At 55.3% G+C, this 23944-nt stretch overlaps 1 protein-coding gene across 2 annotated transcripts in view; it reads left to right on the forward strand.

Moving 5' to 3' along the window:
* Positions 1-327: 327 nt before the first annotated feature.
* Positions 328-23944, forward strand: part of LOC308055291 (uncharacterized protein) — a 29507-nt gene continuing 5890 nt past the window's right edge. The window contains exons 1-2 of one of the 2 annotated variants that reach the window (XM_080369101.1): positions 328-4115; positions 17503-20627. In XM_080369101.1, coding sequence (XP_080225227.1) covers positions 2498-3640 — 1143 coding nt within the window. In that variant the 5' untranslated portion in view covers positions 328-2497 and the 3' untranslated portion in view covers positions 3641-4115; positions 17503-20627. Of the gene's footprint in view, positions 4116-17502; positions 21753-23944 lie in introns of those variants that run through there. The other variant, XM_080369100.1, reaches the window with a different exon arrangement.

Raw genomic sequence — 23944 nt, forward strand, 5'->3', positions numbered from 1 at the left:
GCCCCCGAGGGGCTGGGGGGACTGGGGGATCCCCCCTGCGCCAGGGTTCTGGTGCCAAGCAGCGGAGGGACAGTCACACACACCTGGCACAACCGCTCAAGTGTGAGCACAGGCACCGCCTGGCCCTGCCACACCCGCACAGCTGGATCGGGGGTCACCATTACACCCACAGCTGGATCAGGGGCTCACCACCACATCCACAGCTGGATCCTGGGGGTCACCGTTACATCCACAGCTTGGTCAGGGGATCCCCGGCACATCCACAGCTGGATCCCAGGCATCACTGCCCCCAGCTCCCACCTCCCAGCCCAGCCTGGGAACCCTCCCCTCGCCGGCTGGCCTGGCCCAGGGGGTCAGGGCAGGGGTGGGGGGCTGCCGGGAGGCAGCTGCCGTTTTGCCGTGGGAGGGTAGAGGGCAGTGGCGGTCCAGCCATGCCGCGCCCGGGCCCATTTCTGGACAGTGGGTGACACTGGACAGTGGGTGCACCGGACAGTGGGTGACACTGGGCTGCAGGTGACACTATGTGTGTGTGTGTGGGTGTGATCTTGCACCCAGCCCGGACCTGCTTTCCCTGGATTTGGGTGGCACCCAGGCAGGGGGACCAGCCAGTGTCCCCAGGGTGGCATCCAGATAGAGGGACACAGCATGCCAGGGTGGCATCCGGACAGAGGGACACAGGATACATGGAGCTGGGCGGATGCTGCGCAGGAGCGGAGCAGGAGTGCTCACCCCACAGCACCCACCAAAGCACCCAAGACCCCCACCCTCTGCCAGCGGGGAAGCACCCTTGGGTGCTCACCACCGCCCTCCGCATCTCCCAACTCCTGCCTCCTCCGTGGCGCTTGGGGGCACCTTCCCCACCCACACGTCCACCATGGGGCACGACCAGCTCTGCGCTGGAATGGGGACCCCAGGGTGGCAGCCGGGACCCTTGGGTGCCACAGCCACACGAGGAGGGTGCTGCGGGCGTGGGGAAGTGCTGGCAGCCGCACGGTGCCACCACACACCTACGCGTGAAATACGGCCCCATAAATCCATGCCCTGTTGTGTCTTATTGCTTAATTAGTACATGAAACGACATGATTCAGAAGAGCCCAAATGGGATGGCGTCATGGGAGGCATTAAAATGGAGGGGAATTAGCAGCTGGCGAGCCAGGCGGGGAGAAAAAACTAGGGGGGTGGTGTCTTTTGGGGGGGGTCGTGGTTTTTTTGATCTCCCTGGTGGTGCCGGTGAAGGGTTGAGATGCGCCCAATTTATCCACCAGGATTTGGGGTGCCCACTAAGTCACCTTGCCAAAACACCCTTAATCCCCCCACCACATGCCCAAGCCATCCCCATCCCCTCCCATCCCGGGAGCAGGGGTGCTGCAGAGCCCTTTTGGGGTGGGATGGGGCTAAAATGGGTCCCCTCCACACACAATCCAATGGGAAGGGGGTACACAGCCACCCCCCAGTACCTCCAGATGCTGCCACACTCCGCTCTGGCTCCTGGCCCGCCTCAACAGGGTATTTTTTTTTTTTTTTTACAGGGTTTTTTATGACAAACTTTACTTTATGTTTGACATTTAAAAGCTGATCAGATCTTCCCTCCAGGACAGCAGGAAATGGAGATATTTATTGAGGTCTTGGCGATGCTGGGAGAGCTGCGAGATTTACTCCGACAGCGCGGCAGGATTATAGATATCGTCTGTCCGGCCAGGACGCCGGTGCCGCGGGATGCGCCACAGGCGGAGGACAGCGATTTACTGGGGGCTTGGGGCTTGTTTTAGTCCCCCTGAGAAGGGTTGTCAGGAAGGCGGCGAGAACCTGGCTGACCCAGTGGGGATTCTCTGGTGGCAGGTATGAGGCTCTGCTTGGGATGACCGTGCCACCTTGCAGAGGGGTTCTGCCATCTGAAAACCAGAGGTTTGGCTTTTTGGTGTCACCCTGCAGTTCCTCTCTGCCCTCCAGACTCCTGCCTGCTGCTTTCTGCTTCCCTGCTTGCCCCCCGGCTCTCCAGCATCTCCTACTTGGGGAATGCCCTGGGCTGGGGACAGCATCTAGGACCTGGGGACATGTCCAGGGTCAGGGCTGATCTCTTGCACTTGAGGACATGACTTGAGGACCATGTCTTCGACCTGGGGATGGTCCCTCAGGCTGGGGACTGTGTCTCAGACCTGGGGTTGGTGTCTTGTGATGGTGTCTTGGAGCTGGGCACACGTCTTGGGTCAAGGGACAATGCCTCAGACCTGGGGACAGTGTTTTGGGAGAATCCTGGCCTGGAGGATGGTGTCTCTGGTAAGGGACAATGTCTTGGACCTGAGGACACATCTTGGCTTGAGGGATGGGGTCTTGGGTCAAGCGATGAGGTCTTGAACCTGGGAATGATATGTGGGGACAAGGGACAGTGTCCTGGACCTGCAAAGAGTGACCTGGGACAGTGTCTTGGACCTGGAGTCATGTCTAGGGTCAAGTGACAGTGTCTTGGACCGGGGGATGGTGTCTCAGACCTGGGGACATGCCTTGGGTGAAGGACATCTCAGAACAGGGACAATACCTCACATCTGGGGACACACTGGGGCCCTCCAGCACTTTGGGGACATGTTTGAGGACACAACGTCTCACAGCTGGGGACACCAGCAGGATTTGCAGTGATGGGGCGGGGGAGACGGACCTGCCACGCGTTTCTCCTCTGGCACCGTCACGCTCCACCTCTCCAGCAGCCACCGATATATCACGCTCCCCTCCTCGTGCCAGGGCAGCTTTCAAGAGCCCGCCTCGTAAAAAGACACAAATAAAACATTATCGCTGCCTTTTCGTGCCCGCGCTGCTGTTTTCTGCCACTAACGAAGGAGATTTCCCCTGCGTGGGAGGCAGGTCACCACCACTGCCAGCTCCGCAGCCTCGGGGACCCCTCAGGGACCCCCCGTGTCCTCTTTATGTGCTGCATTTAGGCACAAATATTCCCGGGGACACACACAGAGGTTTTAATGCTGCCGCAGAGGCAGGGGACGATCAGCCTTTCCCCTTCGGCTCCGGCCACCCGGCCAGCAGAGCAGGCAGCAAACGCCCATCGCCGGGGTGTCTGATCGCCGGGGTGTCTGGGCCAGAGCTGCAGCCATGGGGTGGGAGAGGTGACGTCACTGCTCACCTCGGTGACGTCATCAGTCATCAGTTATCTCAGCAAGCCTGTGATGTCAGCAGCCCACCGGACAAACTTTGGTTTGTTTGGTTCCTGGGCCCATCCAGCCTCTGCCCAGAGGCCAGGAGAGCCCTGGGGGTATGGGGTCAAACCTGGGGGGACAGCCCCCCAAACTGGGCTGCCTCCAAGCCCAGACCCCTGCCCCGATCTGGGCAGCTCTGGGAACCCCAGGATGGATTTGGGGTTAGAAACTGCCAGGCCCCGGGCAGACGGCCCCGCTGCGGGGGCTCCTGGAGGAGCGGGGCTGAGCCCCCCCAGCCTGGGGAGCAGGGGCAGGCCTGTCATGCCAGGAATTGGGGGGTCACTGCTTTCCTTCACTGGGAATGCAGCAGAACTCGCTTCACCCCTTCCTCCCTTTCCCTTTTCCTTTCCTTTTTCCCTCCATTTTCCTGTTTCCTTTTTCCTCACTCTCCCTCTTCCCCTTTTTCCCATGCACGAGCTGGATACCCCTCTGTGTGAGTGTGAATCCCTGCCGTGTGAGCGTGATACCCCCCCCCGTGTGCATGATCCCCGCCCCCCCGTGTGTGATACCACCCCCCGCCGCGTGGGTGTGATACCCCCTGTGTGGGTGTGATACCCCCTGTGTGAGTGTGATACCCCCCGTGTGCGTGATACCCCACCACGTGTATGTGATACCCCCCGTGTGACTGTGATACCCCATATATGACTGTGATACACCCGTGTCAGTGTGATACCCCATATGTGAGTGTGACCCCCACGTGACAGTGGCCCCGCCACGAGCGTGACCCCCCACGAGCGTGGCCCCCACGCGAGGCGCTGCGGCGGGGGACGGCCGGGGCCCGGGGGTCCAGCGGGGCCGGGGATGCTGCGGGCTCCATGGCGACGGTTGCCGGGGCGACGGCGGGGCCGGCGCGGCGGGCGCGGAGCTGCGGGCGGCCCCGGGAGATTGATGGGATCGATGCGGCCGGAGCGGGTGAGTCACCGCCCGCCGCCGGCCCGGCCGCCCCGGGGGCTGCGCCGGGACCCCCGGGACCCCCGGGACCTGCGGCCGCGCCGGGCCGGGGGGGCGGCGGGGCGCGGGGCAGGCTGGCGGAGGGTGCATGTCGGTGTGTGCGTGGGGGTGTGTGTGCATGCATGTCTGTGTGTGCATGCATGTCTGTGTGTGCACGTGTGTGTGCAGGGCCCCGTGTGTGCATGTGCATGTATTGCTCTGTGCACGTGTGTGTGCGTGTCTATGCGTGGAGCTCTGTGCGCATGGGTGGGTGTACACGTGTGTGGGGGGCTGGATGCATGCATCTGGGGTGTGTGCATGCATGTATGCATGTATCTGCATGCAGCTTTGTGCATGTGCATGCAGCCGGAGGTGTGCCTGCATGTGCATGCGGCATCCCTGTGCATACATGTACATATCTGTGTTTGCATGTCTATGCCTAGACAGGCACTTACGTACATGCACGTGGGTGTGCGTGTGCAGGCGTGCACCTGAGCACCAGTGTGTTTTGGGAGAGCAGGGTGTGTGCAGGCACATGTGCATGAGTCGTGTGCAAGTGTGTGCGCTGGCTCTGTGTAGGCAGGCATGGGTGTGCATACATACATCAGCATATGTGCGTGCACAGGCACCTGCGTGCAGGTAGGTGTGTGTGTGCAAGCACATATGTGTGCACATGTATTGACACGTGTGTGTGTGCAGGCATGTGAGTGTGCACGCATAGGTGTGCCCAGGTTGTGTGTGTGTGTGTACACCTGCACATGCGTGTGCATGCACGCAGTGGTGCAATCACATCTGCCCTTACAATTTATGACCCCTTCTCCACCTCTCAGGAGCTCACCCGCTGCAGGGGTACACATGGGGGGGCTGCACGAAGCTCACCCCAACTCCGCTCCCAGGCAACCCAGGAATGGGTATTTTTTTTCCCCAGCTGCTGTTCTCCCCTTATTTTTTGGGGAGGGAAAGAGAAGGTTTTGGGGGCTTCCTTCACTGGTGTTGCTCTGCAGAGCATGGGGGGCGGTGGAGGGGGGCGAGGGCTCAGCTCTTTCTTCCTCATCTGCTCTCTGCACTGCACCACCATGCTACGGAAAATAATATCCCCGCAGCGGCGAGTGGGAGAACATAAAAAAAAAAGATGGGAAAAAAAGCGAGGAGCGAGGGAAGGGGGAGGCAGAGCAAGGAAAGGTTGTCCGCTCCGAGCAAAGCCATTTGGGGACGAGTCGGGTCCTTCCCTGAGCCTTGCTGTGACCCCCCCTTTTCCCACTCACCCCTACCCCACAGCTGGGAACCCTGCAGAGCCCCCAAACTGCCCTCACAGAACCCAGCCCTTTATAAATACACCCCTTCCCCAGACCGACCTCGGGTTTAGGTGCCAGTGGGTGCCCACGGTTGGGAATTGGGGTGCTGGCGCAGGGGCAGCTTCATTAGGGCCCCTAATTACAGCAGCTGAGTGAGGAGCAGTGATTTACAGGCACAAAGCTCACACACACACACACACACACACACACACACACACACACCACAAACCTGCAACAAAAGACCGGGGCGGGGGGCGAATCAATCCAGCATTTTTTCTCCCAATATTTTCTGCCATTCCTTTGTTCTCCTAATGAAGGTCTTGAAATGTGCGTCGCTGCGGGGATGAGCAGCTCCCGCCTGCAGGGTCTTCAGCTTTTCCCACGGTTTTAATATTTTCCCCTTCTCCTGAAGTGTTTCCACCTAAACCAGGATATTTTTTTCCCCTGTTGTCCCAACCCCAGCAGTGTGATGGGGGTGGAGAGAAGGTTGAAGGTTGATGAACACAGGGATGGGGTGGTGGGACATGGGATGGGGTCATGGGACATGGGATGGGGTGGTGGGACATGGGATGGCGTCGTGGGTCATTGGATGGGGTGATGGGACATGTGGCGGGTTATAAGATGGGGTGGTGGGTGATGGGATGGTGTGGCAGGTTGTGGGAGGGGTGGGGAGCAATGGGATGGGGTGGTGGGTGATGGGGGTGAATGTATGGAGAGCCAGGGGGTGGGATGGGACAGGGCGGGGTGCGGTGGGACAGGATGCAGTGTCCCAGGATGGGAAGGGGAACCACAGGCCAGTGTGGTGGGTCATGGGATGGGGCTGTGTCACAGGATGGGACACAGGCACCCATGGGTGCTCCCCAGGGAAGTGATGGAGCACCTGGAGCACCCGCAGGTGCTTGGGGTGAGCGATGCAGGACAGGGGCACTGCAGGGACAGGGGGGGACCCAGGGCACCCAGGAGTGCTCAGGTGACACCCAAGGACCCGACGCGGGGCAGAGCTGACCCCCCTGGCAGCTGGGTCTCCCAGGCTGGAGTCCCCCTGAACTGGGGAGGGGGGAGATGGATCTAGCAATTCCCATTTTCGGGACAATTGCTCCACCCTCAGGGCTCGTCCAGGAACGCAGCAAGGCGGCTGCCCCTCGCCCCTGGGACCACTTGGGGGCCTGCCACCCAGCCGGGGGGGTCCACGGGGGGGCTGAGGCTCCCCAGCATCCCACCATCTCCCCAAAAAAACAGTGACCCCAGGCACAGCACAATCCTCCCCAGTACCCAGCCACAGTGGGTTCTCTGATGTCTAATAAAGGTTGTGCTTGCTGGGATGTTTCCCCATGGGGTCACGCCAGTCTTTGCCTAATTCCCCCCACATTTGGCCAAACTGGTGAATTCTGCATTTTTTTCTCCCCATCTCCCAACTCTGACTGAGAAAAGCCAAAAAAAGGAAAAAGTTATTAAGCAGGGGGAAAAGCTGAGGTTTGGGTCAGGGGGTAGCAGTGGGGCTGGCTGTGTCACATTCTGACCCCCCTCCTGCCATCACCCCCAGCCCTGGCTCTGTATTGGGGTACCCCAAAGCCAGGGCAGAGGCTCTGACACACACACCCCCCCCTTCCGGCAGCTTTTTGGGGGAGCAGTGAGTTCCCAGGTCCCGTGGCCACCCCGGTGCTGCCTCTGAAAGCCACCCGTGTTCAAAGTGAGCTGGGAAATGGGATTCGTTCCACCAGCCCTGGTGACAAAAGGAGGGGAAAAGAGCTGCCAAAGCTGCTGGAAAATGAATATTTAAAAGAGAAGGCAACCCATTAAAATGGCTTCATTTTTATTCCCATTACAGCCCATTAAATCAATGCTGGGGCAGGCAGAGGCAGGGTGACTGCGGGAGGGGAAGAGGGAGACAGCCCTGCACCGGGTGGGGGGGACAAATTCAGCCACTAGCTCTGCCCTGGGGACACCTGTGGCAAGGCGGCCCCTCCTGTGCCTCAGTTTCCCCATGTGCAAACCCAGAGGAGGACACCCAGCTCCCTCCAACTCTCCCTGTTTTCCCACCCAGAGGTGAAAATCAGGTGTGGGTTAGTGGGGCCGAAGCTACCTCAGGGTCGGGAGCTGCATTTCGGGGCTGGAGATGGTTCCCCCACACCCCAATGGCATCGAGGCCACCAGGCTGTGGTGCCACCTGAACCCCAAGCCCGATAAAACCAGAGCTGCCCAGTACCATCACCTCTGCGGCTGCTTTTATGGTGCTGAACATCAGGACTTTGGGTAATACAGGCAGGTCGTAAAGCCGACATGAGCAGAGCTGCAAAATGGCCGGGGAGACCCATTTTGGGTAAAAACAGGGCAAAATAGGGAGTGGTGCCTAAGCTGCTCTCACCCTTCCCTGCGGGAAAGCTGCCTGGAGGAGTTTATCCTCCGGGGATGCTGCAGGGATCTGCTCCACCCTGAACCCCATTTCTCATCCCTGGGGTAGGGGACACCCAAGGTCACGGTCACAGCTGTGTTGGGAGCCCAAGTGTCCTGGGCTGCTCTTGGGGCTCCATCCGTCGCTCAGCACATGGCACGTCCTCACTCGTCCCCGTGAGTCCTTGCAGAGTACCACGGGGACCACTTTCCAGCTGAATGGCCGCCACGTTGGCCAGGGATGCTTGGAAAGTTGAAGAGCAGCCGAGGGAAGGTTTCCACGGCAACGGCCAAAAAAAAAAATCTACATTTCTCCATTTGGGGGTAAAGGCTGTCATTTGTATGCAGGCGGGCACGCGGCGCCTTTGAAATTCAAGCAGAAAATCAAAAAGGCGAAGGCAGGAGCGTAGCTGCCGGGTGATTATGCGGGAGGTGGGAGAGCAGCGCAGCCCGGCTGTTATTTAGTGCCGTCCCCGGCAAGGAGGACAGGGATGAGGACAGGGATGGGGACAGGGATGGGTATGGGGACACGATGGGGGCCGGGACAGCAGGGTGGTGTGAGAGGTAGAGGTGCTCAGGCCAGGCTGGTGTGGGAGCAGTGGAGGTCAAGGTGAAGGAGAAGGGTGCTGGGGAGGATGGAGGTGCCCAAGGAAAGAGAAATCCTTCTGGCCATGTTTCTGTCCTATCCATCTGTCCTTCCTACCTACGTATCCTTCCTATCTATCCACCTACCTATCCAGGTATCCTTTCTCTCCTTCCTCTCCTTCTGTCCTTATCCATACAGCCTTCCTACCCCTGTATCCTCCCTATCCTTCCTACCCACGTCTATCCTTTCTGTCCACCTGTCCTTCCTACCCATCCATCTCCCCTTCCTATCTATCTATCCTTCCTATCCATCTATTTATCCTTTCCATCTGTCTGCCTGTCCTTTCCTTCTGGCCACCTAGGCTACCCAGCTGTCTGTCTGTCCTTTCTGTCCATTTATCCATCTCTGCTGTCTGTCCTTCCTACCCATCCCTCCGTCCTTCCCATCCACCTGCCCCTCCTGTCTGTTCTCGGGCTCCATCTGTCCTGTCCTTTCATCCATTCCCTCTCCACCTGCCCTCCCACACTCTCCATCCCTCCAGTTTGTGCTCTCCCCTCCCCGTACGCCCCAGGCCAGCACTGGGGGTACCCCCATGGGACCCCACCAGCACCCACACCAGCTCTGAGGGTGATTTCCAACTCTTGGTTGCAAAATCTGGATTATAGCCCTGGTGGTGCCCCAGGCTGGTGGGGCTGAGCCTCCCAGCCCCCCCATCCTTATCCCAGTGGCTTTGCCCCATCCCAGTTTCCAACCAGTTTCCTGCAGGTTCAGTGAGCTGAACCGTCCAGGGCAGGACCAGGGACAGCCCAGACGGACACACGCATCTCCATTCATCCATCCATCCATTCTCAGTGATGCCAAGGCAGGGACCAAACCCCATCCGGGGGTGGGCGATGCTGCAGACCCCCCCCCCCCCCCCCCCCGGGGCACACGGGTGCTTGGCAGGGGGTGACACCGAGCCCGGACATCCCCAGACGCCCCCCACACTTCCAGCCACGGGGATGGGGAGACACACCGGCCGTGCCGTGATTTAATAGCGGCAGCTCCTCGGGAGACATCTGCTCCTGTCAGGCTTTGTTTCAGGCGGGCGCTGCAGTCCTTTGTCCGCGCCGCGCTCCCAAAACTGGGGGCTGAACCTTATGTTTTTCTTCCCACAGCAGTTTTTCCTTTCCCCACAGCTTTCCTAGGGAAATGGGAGTGGGGATAACAGGGAGATGGGGGTGCAAAGCACTGGGATCGGGGTCTCACCTTGGTTTTAAGGCTTGGGATGCTGTGGGGATGCAGTCCAGATTCCACGGTGAGGGGTACCTGCTGCCTCTGCCCCCAGCTCACATCTTTCCCTTCATCCACCCACAGCAAGTGTCCCATAGGTTCTAACTTGGGTTAGAAACATCCCAAAATACTGCAGAGAAGAGCATCTTCGTGGTTGCTTGGGCCAAAATGCCTGTGGAGCAGCACCCACACCCTGGCCAGGCGCCATGGGATGGCTGACAGGGGGAGTGAGGGATGAGAGACCCCGATTCCTCCCGAGGCTTCAGATCTAATCCCATTTTGCCTGAAGCAGGAGGCAGCAGCTCCTCTGAGGCATTCCAGGGGCTTCCTTCCCCCCACAACCCACCATCTCCCACGGGTGCTCCCCAGGCTTGGGTGGGGCCTGGATGAGGCAAGATGTGCTTTGGGCAGGATGCCCAGCTCCATCCCCTGGGACTGGGACTTTCCAGGGAGATCCTCCCTCCTCTGGGATGGGATGCTCCATTTTCACCCAAAACACCCAGCCTTATTTCCTTACACCAACTCATCTCCAGCATCGCCAGCAGCAACACTCCCAGGAAGATGCCAAGATTAAAAAAAAGGGAGGATGATGGTGAAATAAAGTTTTTTTTACCATCGTTTTGCAACCATTGTTTTCCTCTGCCTCATTTTTGGGCATGGAAAATTTTGTTGGAAGCATGGCTTCCCACAGGGAAGACTCATTTTTGGTGAAAAAATCCCAAATTTGGCCACTTTCAGCCTCAAGGTGGAATTTTTAAGAAAATTTGACCATGGGTCCAGTTACAGCAGCCTTGATGGCTATGGTGCATTTTCAACCACAAAATCTACATTTTCTATTGTTGGAAAGAGAATTAAAGGACATTTTTGGGTCCTAGATTTTGCCCTGGCAGCTTTTGAAGCCTCTCTGGGTCCAGCCACTGGTTTTTGGGTTATTTTTCCATGCTTAAAAATCCCCATTGCAAATGGTTTTACATTCCCCAGCCTGGAAAATTACCAAAAATCCCAAATATTCACCCAAAAGCATATTTTCTTCAGCCTTTTCTTCTAGCCAGCATTTCTGCTCCTTGCGACAAGAGGAGGTGAAACCTTTGCCGATGGGAGCTGGGTGGAGGTTGGCTCTGTCCCTCTAATATATCATTTTTATTTCCTGTTGTAACTGACAAATTGTTCTGTATTTTATATCGGATCCCTCCAGGCAAAGGGGCTGCGGGATGTACTTTTTTTTTTTTTTTTGGTATTACCTAGGAAAAAAAAAAGAGTCGTAAAATCAAATAATAAAATAAAAAAAAAGTTAAAATAGTCCGAAAGAACAGATACGGTGGTAATGAGCACCGCAGAGATGCTCTATAAACCTGAGCAAGGCTGCAGGGATGGGGAAGGGATGGGGAAGGAGGGGGAATAAAAAGTGACAGGGCAGAAATCTCCCCCCCCCCCCTCCCCAACCCCGTTATTGTCTCTAAAAAACTCTGGGGAAATTTTCGGCCCCCGCACTGCACCCAATTACCATCATCAGGTGCAAATGCACCCAAACCCCCACTTATTTCCCCATAAACCAGCACCGCTCGCTGCATCATTTCAGCAGGCAAAAGAAAAAAAACCTCCTTGGGAAAAAAAAAAACAACCCTGATTTTATTATTTTTTTTTCATGCAAATCTTTGATTATTCTCCTTAAAACACCGTTTCCGTCAGGATTTTAATTGTCTTTGAAAAGGTCAGGCGACGCTCCTTCCCACAGGTTTCATTTTGCTTTATTTATTTGCCCCTGGAGAAAAACCATGTTGGCTGCGTTCTGCTTGAAAATCTGCTGCTTTTGGGAAAAAAATAATAATGTTAATAAAATTAAAAAGAAATTAAAAAAAAGAGGGATTTTTTTTCTGGTTTGAAATCCTCATATGGCTTTTGCTGATCTTTGCTGCCAAGGGCTGGCTGGCTCCGGGCTCCCTGCAATGCTTTCCCCTATATTCGTAGGTTTTCCCCCATTTTATGGAGGTACGTGGGATTTTGTGCACCTTATTTAATTGGGGGCGATTAATCAAGGCACAAAACCACCCCCACCCATCCAGTCTGGTGCCAAGCTTGGACATGTACGTGATGGGACCATCCTTTTCCCATCACCCCGGCCACGAGTGACCCCAGATCCCTGAGGATTGCCCCACTTTGCCTTTCGTGCTCCCTTTCATGTGACTCTTAGCTGTTGGCTCGGGCACTGTGTGCCGGGTGTCGTTTGGGGTGACACTTGCCCTTTCGGGGTGTTTTGGTGTCCACCACTCTGCTTTCAGTAGCTGTGCAGCTGTGACGAGCCCCACAGAGGGACACCCATATCTAAGAGCCACTGAGACCCTTGGGGGCATTTTTGGGTGGAAAACCATCATTTTCCAGCCTGAAGAGCCAAATCTCTCAGGGGGGAAATGAGCAACCCCCCATGTCCCGATGCCCCACGGCCAGGAGATGCTCCATGATGCTGCAGTCCCTCTCTTGCTGTGTCCACCTTGCAAATCCTTATTTTTATGGGTTATTCGATCCGTTTGGAACGTTTCTGGCTTGTTTATAAATATCCTTGTCTATAAATAGCAGCACGGGGAGAAAGGAGCTGTTAGCCCAGGGCTCTTCAATCAGGCCAGGGAGCTGCAGGTAAATAAATTCAAGTAGGAAACAGGATGCTCCTCTCTGTCGAGGCAATAGCATCGTGGTGAATATGGATTCACTGGGCCAAGAGGCTTCTTATTTGAAATAACATGCTGAAAAATGTCACCCGTGGGAGAGCTGTTCCCCTGGGGACCCTGGTGGTGCTGGGGAAGGGGACCGTGGCCGCATGCGGTGGCAGTGGCAGAGGGACATCCCTGTTTGCCCCAGGGCTGGCTGATGCAGGGTGGCTTGCCTGGGTCGAAAAAAGCAATTAAATGGTTGATCAAGGGTAAATTACTAATTAGTAATTAAATGCTACCTGTGGGGCTGTATGAATACAGATGCAGGGACCCCAAACTGGTGGAGAAACAGCCCCGTGTCCCTCCAGGCCCCCCAAAAAGGGCTGTCAGCTGAATTAATGCCCCTTTTCCAGCCTGGCATCCCTCCTCAGCTGCTCTTCCCTGGTCTGAAGCTGCTTCCCTGAGGTCAAACCTCTCCCCACAGCTTTATTTCTTTGGGGGAAAATATCTGTGAGATGAGGAAGAGTTGAAACCCTGAAAATTTGGGGGTGCTGTAGCCCCCAGGGTCGAGCAGCATTTTTGCAGTTCAGCTTTTCCCTTCCCAGAGCTTGAAAAGGGCTTGGGGGGGGGGGGGGGGGGCGCCGGGGGGCAGGTCCAGCATGTCACGACAGAGACAACATGGTTTTGGGGGTGACCCCCCCCATTCCCAGCCCCATTTTCTCCCAGCTGGGAGCAGCCCTGGCTCTGCGGCAGCGCCGGTGGATGGATCCCGGTTTTCCAGCCGGTCTTCGACAGGGGGAGCGTTGTGTCCGCGCATCCAGCCCTGCGTGTCCCTGCTTGCAGGGGGGACACCACCAGCACCCGCAGCCATTGGCACCCACAGCACCCCTGTGGCACCCAGCATCCTGGGGTGCTCCTGGTCCCCCACTTCCCCCTCCTAGCTCTTTTTTCAGAGCATTTCTTTAACTCTCTGAGCAAGCATTCTTGCAGGTAGCTCATCCCTTGCCAAAATCAAACAAAATTTGGCCAATTCTCAGCCGTGCTAATAGCAGAGAGAAAACCTCTAAATTATCCTGAATGAGGCAGCTGGGAAAAGGGGAGACATGGCACCGATGTCCCCTACAGAGGGCTGGAGCACAGCCTCATATTAGACACTAGAGAAGCCAAGCAGAAGGCAGTGAGCCCATGGGGGCAATCTCAGCTAATGGTACCTTGCAGCCTGGCCGAATCCTGCTCCAGGCACTCTCCAAAGGGCCAAATCCTGCAAAATTATCCGTTGTTTGCAGAGGGGCCATTGCCAGCGGATGCAGGACCCAGCTGTTCTGAGTGGAGAAAAGAAAAGGAGGAAAATAAAAATTAGAAAGACTGAAATCCCCTGGTTGGTCTCTGTGCTGACAGGGGGAAAAGAAAAAAAAAAAAAGACAAAAAAAACCCCTGACTAATTATATTTTATTTGCTGATCAAAAGGAAAACGACTCGCTGCAGGCAAGGAGGGAGCGGGGTTTGTAAGGGTGTTCGGTGGAAAAGGCGGTGTCTGAAGGTTTGCACAATCCGTGAGGGTTTTACCTCTCCAGGGTGCATTTTCTGGGCAGCCGCCTCCTGTCTGGGCTCTGCTAGTCCCAGCTTGCTGCCATGCCGAGGTTTCAGGCTCTGCGGCGGGCTGGGCTCCTTTGAACGCCTTCCAAAGTGGCCGGGATGCAGGAAAACGCACCAGGGCACACGGGGAAAAGCCCCTGTGTGGAAATGCTGGGGTAGGAGGTGGTGGGTGCTGGTCTGTGCAGGGCTGGGGGCGTGGAGAGACCACGGGACCTTCCTGGATTTGCTTTTGTGTGGTGAGGGAGCGTCCCAGCCTTGGGTTTGCTTTTGCATGGAGGGAACACCTCTGCCTTGGTTTTGCACCACAGGAACATCCCCATCTCCACTTGAATTTTGCACTGGGGGAATATCCCAGCCTTGGTTTTGCTTTTGCACCAGGGAAGCAATCACGTTGCAGCTTTGTTTTTGCACCAGGGGAGCCTCCTGACCTTGGCTGTGCTCTTGCACCACGGGACATCCCACCCTGGCTTTGCTCTTGCCCTGCGGGAGCACCCAACCTCTCACCCAAAGCTGAGCAAAGACCTCACCCTGGTTCTGCACCCACTTTGCACCAACCTCTCCGCAAGCGCCGCTGGGCGATCCTTTGCAAGAATTGCATGGGGATGCCAAAGGGGGAAAAAAAATTGAGAAAAAAATGTGTGGAGAGCACATTTCTCCATCCCGAGCAGAGCCAGGGCAAGCTGGGCGCAGCGGGCGGCCGTAGCCTGGGCGACTCGGCTTGTTGTAGCTTGTTCCCTGCGTGTGGAGTTTACGGATGCATCAGTGAGGTTCTGACTCCCTTTGGGGCTTCGGGAGGCTCCAGAGGCTGGAAAACAATTACCCCCTCCTTGCTCCCGCAATTTTGGCATTCCTGCCAAAAGACAGCCCCAAATTTCCCTGCCTGCCCCAAGCAGGGCTGGATCCTTCCTCCATCCTATGCCCCATTTGCAGCCAGGATGAAGCCCCTTGCATCAGGTAGGCAGGGGAAGTTCTGTGGCTTGCTTTTTTGCATGAAAATGGCTAAAAACATTAAAAAATGATGGAAATAAACCTGCCAAGGGCCAATGTGCACCCAAGCCACGGCCGTGCAATCACCCCTGTGTTAACCTGTAATTAATGCCGCGATGAAATCCAAACAGGTTTTGCTCCATGGAAAGTCCATCTCTCCTTCCAGTAAACTCTGTGTTGCTTTAATTGGTTCTAATTTACATGAAAACAATTATCGGCTGCGTTTTGCCTCTGGAAAGGTTGGGAAAGTCATGGAAATGTCTGGAAAAAAAAGGATTTGTGAATCACCAGCATTGGCAACGACATTGCATCCAGGGAGAGCTGGAGCCTTTATGTCTTGGGGTGCAAAGCTTGAAATATCCCGTAGGGTCAGAAAGGGAAGGGGAAGGATGGGGTGTGTCTGAAGAGAGAGTTAAGGATTGATTTGGGGGTTAAAAATAGGTGCCCTGATGCCCCGGTGATGGGATGGGGGATGGGGAAGCCAGGCCCAAGCAGTGCCATAGCGGGTTGTGATGAATCAACCCAGAACCAGAACACTCCCTCAATCCCCACGTCACACTAAAGGGGAAAAATTGGGGTGAGAATGCCTAAAATCAGGGTGCGACCAGGTGCCCGGGGGTGCTCAGCACCGGTGGGTGCATCCCCACCTTGTTCCCAGCTGCACCCTCCAGATACCGAATAATCCTTGCAAGCAAAGCAAATATTTGCTTTTTTATTTTTCCCTTCTTTTCTTTTTAAAGCCAAAAAAAGCACCGTGCACGGTGCAAAAAAAATAAACCAAACAAAAATCTGCCAAAAATCCCCCTTGCACATCCCATCGGCCTCTGCTGGGATTTCGGGGGCTCAGGGCGGGCGCCCACGGGAGCTTGGCCACGTGGCAGCGTTTAGGCGAGAGCCGTAAATCACAGCCAGCTGCTGAGTGGGGAAAGCAGAGGAAAAACCCCGCAGCGGCTGCGGTTGGAGCTGCCTCATGCTCAAGGCCTCCCAGGGTGGGGATGCCTCGGGGTGCCCCACAAGCCCCCAGCCTGGGCACACACAAGGGATGTGACCCCCCCCCCCTTGCCTTTGCATGGCTTTTGGGTGGATCGCAGGGGTGGCGCATCCAAGCCCCCACCCGAAAGGTTTTGATTTTGCAGGGGTGTTTTCCAGCAGCTCTTGTTCCGTCCGGTGTTTATTTGGCTCCTAAATAATTTGGGAGCATCCCAAATAATTTGCGGCCCCGTGCATCTTGCTATGCGTGCTGCGGTCACTAGATGGGGAGATAACAGCTTAGCATGAGCGTGCGGAGCTGCTGCCTGCTCCTGCCTGGCTGCCAGGGCTGCTCCAGCCCCGCGGAGCTGGGATCTCCAGCCATGAGCTGGAGACGGGTGGGTGCTGGACATGGATGGGTGCTGAAAATGCAGCCCAGCACCCCTGCATTGATGCAATGGCCACCCACCAGCACGTCCAGGTCCATTGAGATGGGGGTTTATGATCCAGGGCTTGTCCCAGCCCCATGGGCACCTGGATCCTGCTGCTCCTCGTGGTGGGAGATGATGGAGGATCCCCCCAGCCCCTAAACGTCTGGCCCAACAGCAAGACCCAGCAGGAGAAGCTGCAGGAGATGCAATGGGAGGTCAAGCAGCAGCGCGGTGCCTCGTACCACCTCCCCAGGAGGTGAAGAGGATGGCAAAGCCACTGCACAGCACCTCAGACAGGATGTTCAAACCCAGCATCCCTCCCAGACCCTCCCCTTCCCCCTCATCCCCCATTTCCCAATTTCCATGGCCCTTGAGGGTCCCTGGCTGGGGCACCGAGCCCTCCCTGCCATCCACCTGCGGCAGCTGGGAAGTGGCAAATCCTTGGCGGCAAGCACTGAACATCCAGCTGGAGCCGTATCTTCCCAGTGCCACGAGACTCCTCTCTATCTCGCCTCCCCAGGCATGAGTTATAATGTGCAATAAAAAGAAAATCAGTGCATTGATGCCAGTTAGTGTGACTAATCCAAGACCCAGCCTATTAACTGGTGAGTGGAGCATCCGTCTTGGCTCTCATTAGAAAGTCAGCCAACTACCCAGGGATAAATCTTTCAGCGTATGTGGGAGTGCAGCTCAGTGGTCAGAGCATCCAGGTTACTGGGGTTTTGCTCCTGGAGCTGGATTTGGTGCTTTGAAGGAGCCAAAGGGTATTTGGATTCTGGTTGGGAACTGGGGGATGCACAGGGATGGGTGGGAATGGGGGGGCTGGTGTCTTGCAGCAGGGGATGAGGAAGCAGGAAAAGTCCCAGAAGCATCCCGTGCAGATGGAGGTGGAGAAGGGAAACTGAGTTACGGAGCAGTGAGAGCTCAGGCAGTGCTGGATGGCATCCCATTGCTGATGACCTCCCATCACCAACAGCATCGCATCACCAATGGCATCGCATCACCAATGGCATCCCATCGCCAGCACCATCCCATCACCAACGGCCTCATCCACCTTTCCCTGAAGGACACAGCAGCACTGCCGCGGCACTGTCGCTCCTACACGTGCTCTTATTTGCTTTATCTTCAGCTCTCTCCATTAATCTCAGTGTGATTTACGGGGATGTGTTATTTATCTTTTTCTCCCTCCTTTGCCAGGCTGGACTGGAAGGTCCACACCTTTTTATAGCGCAATAAAGCCTGCACAATGAAGAGGATTTCGCGAGGTTTTCCAGCTGCGGGGGAGCAAGGGGATGTCACAGGAGGCACATCGGGGACCTGGGACACCACGGTTGCCCATGCGAGGAGGCAAGGGCTTATGGATGGAGGCATAACCCATCCACATTGCCTCCTGGAGATGTTTGGTGGCATCTTGCAGAAGGCTGTGGCTGGCCATGAGGGGTATTGGTCCTTGTGCCTCAGTTTCCCTCCTTGCCCCATGCATTTGGACATTGTGGCTTTACCAGTCGGGACATCCCTCCATATGCAGGGTGATGCGGTGGGGGGATCTCTCAGCCCAGCGATGAGCATGGTGGTGTGGTCACAGTGGTCCCCGCTACCCATCCCAAAGCAACGGAGCTTGGGCTGGACCCCCAGATTCACTCCCTTAAATTCAAAAGGCTTCCACAGCCCCTTCCTCCCTGCACAACTTGGCCTCCAAACCCCACCTTTGTCTTGAATTTTAAATAAAATCCCACCACATCTGCTTCCAGCCCAGGAATGGCGCAGACGCTGGCTTCCAGATGACCAGCACTTTACGGGAATACCTCTCTATTAAGCTGCCAGTGCCAGCGCTGCCTTGGCCAGGGGCATTGATTTAAAAGCACCTTATGGCTGCTTAACATAAAGAGATCGTCTACTGACTTCAGCTAAATCAATAGAAAGCAGGTTCAAATCAATTTGAAAATACCCAGATCCAGGGCCTGGGTGCCATAAATCAATATCAAAATCTGGCAACAAATTAAACAGGTGCAATCTGGAGGGGAGATGGGGAGTTAAGATCTTCCTGTGCGTTTCTGAGGACAGCCAAGAGGCTGGCTGAGGAGCACGGCTGGTCTCACTCACCGTGGCTGCACTGCTCTGGCATCGCCTGAGGAGCAGTCCCAGGGTCTGAAGGCCAGTGCAGGGTAGCAGGGGGTGGAAAGGGACGTCTGGTGCCTCCACGCCAACTAGGAGACAAATCTGGGCTCTTGTTGAGGCTCTTTGGTGTGTCATGGTGGGACTGGGCTCAGCTGAGGTTGCAGGGAGCCACGGTGGGCTGGAAGGGACGCTGAAGGACTTGGCTGACCTTGGACCACTGGAGACAGCCAAGGCTTGGAGACCTCAAGGGTGATGATGCCAAGGATGGAGATGGTCCGTTTGCCCCAGGGCTTCCACCCTCATTATCCCATGCAAGCATCGGGAGCTGGGATAGAGTCAATGGGGAGTGCGAGGACCTTCACGGTGTTCCTCTGCCCTGGTTTCGCTCCTCAATGAGACAGGCTGGAGGATACCCTGGGCTAGAAACCACTGCTGAAGATCAGGGATGTGAGACCCAGCCAACGCATCTTGGGCTTTAATAACGTCCTCTTCTCTCCAGCCTGGAGCAGACCTCACTGTTGGTCTTGAATTGGCCAAATTTGGGAGGTTTTCCAGCTCACCTGCACGCTGTGGCAGACTGGGAGCCGGCATCCTGCTGCCTGCCACCGGACCTCCTCCTGGAGGACCTAAATCTTCTTGGAAGCAAGTCATAAAATCCCAGGCACAGAGGTGTTTTTACAGCCCCCCCCCCCCCCGCTTTCCACCCGCGGCTGCGGCTGGGGCCAGCGTGGAGCAGTGTCCCTGCAGGGAGCTGGCCGTCACCTCTTGGCCGGGGCTCATCTGGCATCTCCGTGTGTGAGTAGTCGCCTTGTCAAGAAGCTGGAGTGTCTCCAACCTGATGTTTTTCATTTCGTTGTCAGCTCCTTGCCAGCATCCGGCCGCATTGGCTCTCTGGCCGTGGCTGCCTGTGGGGGGAGGGGCCATCGGGTGGGAGAGACCTGCCAGAGTGGGTGGTGGTATCATCCTGACTGCTGCTGAGCGCCTCCCAGCCCAGGCTACCCCACCGATTGGTTTCCCCCATGTGCCCTTTTTTTATTGTTTGTTGCAGAAATACCACCTGGGCAGGCTCTGGAGGTGGAGTTGTGGTTTCTGGATGGTGCCAGAGCATCTCTGCCACTGCCGAGGATGTGCGCAGCTCTGGGATGGTGCACGTGTGGTGGGACCAAGACGGGTGGGCGGCCAGGCTCTTTACACACCTGTGTTGCCCCACGCACATGGTCACCTTTGGGTGATCCTGGCTGCTCTTCCCAACGCCAAATGCAACAGTGTCATCAACTCAACGGTGCTGACTCGGTGGCTGCAGGCTGTCATGGTGGATCGGGTGACCTGGGGGACCCCGCAGGGGTTGTGCCAGCCCCGCGGGTGATGGGGACACATCTCAGCTCCTCGGCAAGGAGCCCGGCTCCTCCTCCTCAGCCAAACAGCAGCCTGGCTGTGCGCCCACATCTCCCACCTCGTTAACGTCAGGGGGATTGATGGGGCTTTGGTATCGCCCCAAATGCCTTGACCTTGGAGAATCGGCCATTTCACATGGGCTTAACGGATAAAACGATGCTTGAGTATTGGCCGGGCGCGAGCTGCCTTATCGCTTTTGCAAGCTGTAGTGTTTGGGGCTATTACAGTAGCATACTGTACTGCAATCGCTTTATAAGGATGGATGGTTAGATAGAGATAATAAAGCCCAAGAGCATTAAATCTTTGCGAGACACCGGCCACACTGCCTCATCCACCAGGCTGAAAAGGCTATATATGTTTTTCATAATTTGTAATTATTTTTTACAGTTCTCTCCCATAACTCTGTCCATCATCTGGGTCAAAATATACAATGTGTGTGGGAGTAAGAGTCATAAAAATGTGAAAACAAACAGTTTGTCTTCAGGGAGATTAACGCACAGTTAAAAGACCCATTTTAACACCCTCTCCATGCCGTCAGCCAATTAGCCGATATAATGGGCTCCACTTGATATTTTAGTTTTATTTTATTTCACAATGATACCAATGAGCTTAATTGTGAACACATGATCCCTAATTGGCGGTGGTGTCATCTCTGAGGTATGCGGCTTATGCAAGAAAGCAGCAATTTGGGGCTAATCCGGAGGGGATCGGGCGAGGGAATTCTCTCTGAAATTCAGCCACTGGAAAAAGGCATCTTGAGAGGAAAAAAGAGAATCCTGAACGGCAGATGGGGCAGCAACGGGTTCACAGTAAGTGACTGCGGAGGATACACTGTGGTGTGGATTCTCTGATGTCTATAAGGGGTTGAGGGTCCTCCTTTGGGGAAATTTTTACCCTGCTGGTTCAATGAAATTCGGCAGATCTGAGCATTGGTACGTAATCCAGTTGGTATCAGCTTCCAGGCTGAATTTATTAGGTGACACACACACCCACATGCAGAAAGCAATTGCATAAATAGCCATTTTTTACCCCTTCACCTTTTCACTTTTTCTACTTCTAAAATAAATGACATCAGAGATGTCTCTCGGAAAAAAAAAAAAAAAAAAAAAAAAAAAAACCAAAAAACACCAACCACCCTGCAGCCCTCCTCCCCTCCTTCTGCTCTTTGAGAATCCCTTAAAAAAATTGTAACTGGTTTCCAAATATCCCATTCATGGGAGCTGGAAAGGGGCCACATTTGGCTCCAACGGAGCCGTGTCTTTTCTTGGCTGCAGCTGGAGAGATCTGGGGCAAAATATCATGTGTTTCATTTCTGTGCTGGCTGGAAGGGATGCTGTGGTGGAGGGATGGGGGTAGGGAATGATTTTGCCCCAAGAGAGGAAGCCGAAAACTGTAACTCATCGTGAAAGAGATATTTTTGGAAAGTTTGCTTCGGCTGGTGGTGCTGGAATGTGGCTCCTCGCAGCGAGTGACAAGAAGGAATTATGCTGGGACAGAAAATGGTCTTTCTTCACCCTTCTGCCCAGCTCGCATCAGGGCTGACACCCAATATTATTTTTTTTAGGAGAGGAACGGCTGTATTTCCCAGAGCGGTCCTGGCTACCTCCCACCACCATGGCTGCAGGCCATGGGGATGCTCAGGGACAACAGCGTCCCTCTTGGATGTCCCATCCCATGTTGTCCTTGCACAGCAGCCACCCTCCTCCCCTCAGCCCCCATCTCCAGCCCCACAGCCCTTCTCTGACCGTGGAGAACCACTTGCTGCGGTAGATAGGGACACCAATGGAGCTTTTCCACTCTCTATAACCTTCCCAGGCGATCTTTGCTACGAATTTCTTTCTTTGCTTTAGATTAATCCATCTGAGCAGGAAAGCAGCCCTGAGCAGGACAGATACAAGCTTTTACTCTTAAAAAATAAAAGTTGGTTGCTGGCAGAGGATGACTCCCTAATGCCTCCCCCACCCTGAGCAGCCCAGGGCCCCCTACCCATGCTGGGAGGACTGGGGTGGAGCAAAGTGGCTGAGAGGGACCTTTGGAGGATGTTCTGCTCCTTGGGCACCCCTGTGGCCAGTGGGTTTGGGGTCCTGGCTTGTTTCTATCCCATGACATTTAAAGGCAGATTTCAGCCGATGGGAACTGCCAGGGACAGGGCTGGGGGAGGTTATCCCCAACGGATCGTCGGGGTTATCCCTGCGCGGGAGGAGAGCGCATGTGGGGCTTGTAGCTCAGTAAGAAAAGGGGGGTGGAATTCATATGGGAAGGGAAGAAGGGGAAAAAATAGAAAAAAAAACATTAGGAAAATGAAAGCGACTGATGACTAAATTGCCTGGGTTGAACATCTGCACAGTGTTACGGACACAGCGCTGTCTTCCAAGCAGACACGCCACTCCAGCCACTCTGCTTCGCCTCTCCAAGACTGTGTGAGCCCTCCTCACTCTCCCGCTCGGCTCTAATGAAAGCAGAAGCTTTTATAAATAGCAGCTGAGAGGTCCTGGATGGGAATTTGCCCAACTTAACAATCCTCTATTTAGACTAAGTTTTGGCAGCTCCTGCAAAGGAGAATCAAGCGTGAGCTGGCACCCCAGGTGACCCAATCCCACCTGCCCAGCTGGTGGGAGATGAGGGTCCAGGGCAGAGGGGCAGGTTGAGTTTCCATCTCCATGGCTTGGTGGCACCTCTGGCATCTCCTGGCCACCCACAGCCATGACCCACGGCTGGGCTTCATCGTCTCCAATGTCAGAAGCTCCCCGCAGAGCCATGAAAAAAGGTGTAATTTGGGCTGGCTCACCTTTCTGCTGCTGCTGGATAATCTGGGGGGCTGTAGACCAGATGATGACCTTGATGTCTCCTGAAACTCATCCCGGGCTGAAACTGGGGCTGGTGGCAGGCGAAATCCCTCCCAGCCGCTCCACTCTTTAGTCCATCTGGATGAATCTTGGGCTGCTCATTCACAGTCGGGTCCCCAGCAGCCCCCGGGCGCCCACCCTCATGGGCACAGCAAAGCCCACCTGCATCCTGCCGGGACTTCAGGAGCATAGCGAGGAAGGACCGCAGCCGCCGGGTGTCCCTGCTGCAGCACGGAGCAGCCAAACCCCCCACGGAGACAGGGATGCTCGGTGGCCAAGCAGCCGTGGGACAAGCCAAGAAACTGTTTATATCCAGCAACTCAAAATCTGGCAATGGCTCCGTCTGCGCAAAACTTTTCACTTGGCTACCAGGCTGTTTTCCATCCTCGGGTTATTTCTCCAGCTTGGTTCATGTTTATAGTGGATTAACCTGCTGTGAGGAGCCTAGGTATTATTTATGGCTAATTATTGGCATTTGGCTGGCTGGGAGGATTGCAGGAATACGATACCATGGTGCTTACACGGCTTGTTCCAAACTGCGTTCGACTCCTCTGACTGAGTGTGCGTGTTTACGATGCCAGCTCACGTTATTTTCATTACCCCCTTTCCACTAATAAACTTTTGGTTGAACCAGACTTGAGAAGAGAAAATCCTTTGCAGAAGATGTTTTGGTGTCTTTCCAAAGAGCCATTGTCAAGGAATCAAGGGCGCAGCCTTACTCCAGGATGTAAGGAGTTCAGCTGCGGTGGATTCGCCGCATTTGCATCGTATTAACTCCGGCTGCCGGCTGCCAAACAGCTCGCTTTTTGCATCTGAAAATAATAAGGCTGCGGGAATAATAGTCCTAAAGTGAATTTTTCAAAGCATCTTTTAAAAATACCAAGGCCAGGCTTGTGTTTACACTCAAGGCTTTCTGCACGGTCAGGAGACGCCGCCTGCTTCAAAGGCAGGAAGAGAAAATGTCTCTGGGAAAGAGCTCAACCTGCAGAGCTCATGGAAGGAGATGAGCAAGCGATGCTGTCCCGCAGAGCCCATCTCTGGGACAAGCTGGAAGGGGTTAAATGCAAAAATGTATGTAATGGCTCGGGAAATTCAGGATGGTTTCACTGACTGGTGGTCAAACACATTCCTGAAGCGGCAGCAGCTTCTTCTGTGGGCTGGGTGGAAAACCTGTCCCTTTTGGCCAGGAGACCAAGTAAAAGGTGATTCAGCCCTTGGGCCAGTGGCCAGTCAGTGCCAGGCAGCTCCAGCGCAGCTGCCTCCACCCAAAATCCCCAGAT

This window comes from Falco punctatus (genome assembly GCF_963210335.1).
Source record: "Falco punctatus genome assembly, chromosome: 18".
Classification (NCBI taxonomy): domain Eukaryota; kingdom Metazoa; phylum Chordata; class Aves; order Falconiformes; family Falconidae; genus Falco; species Falco punctatus.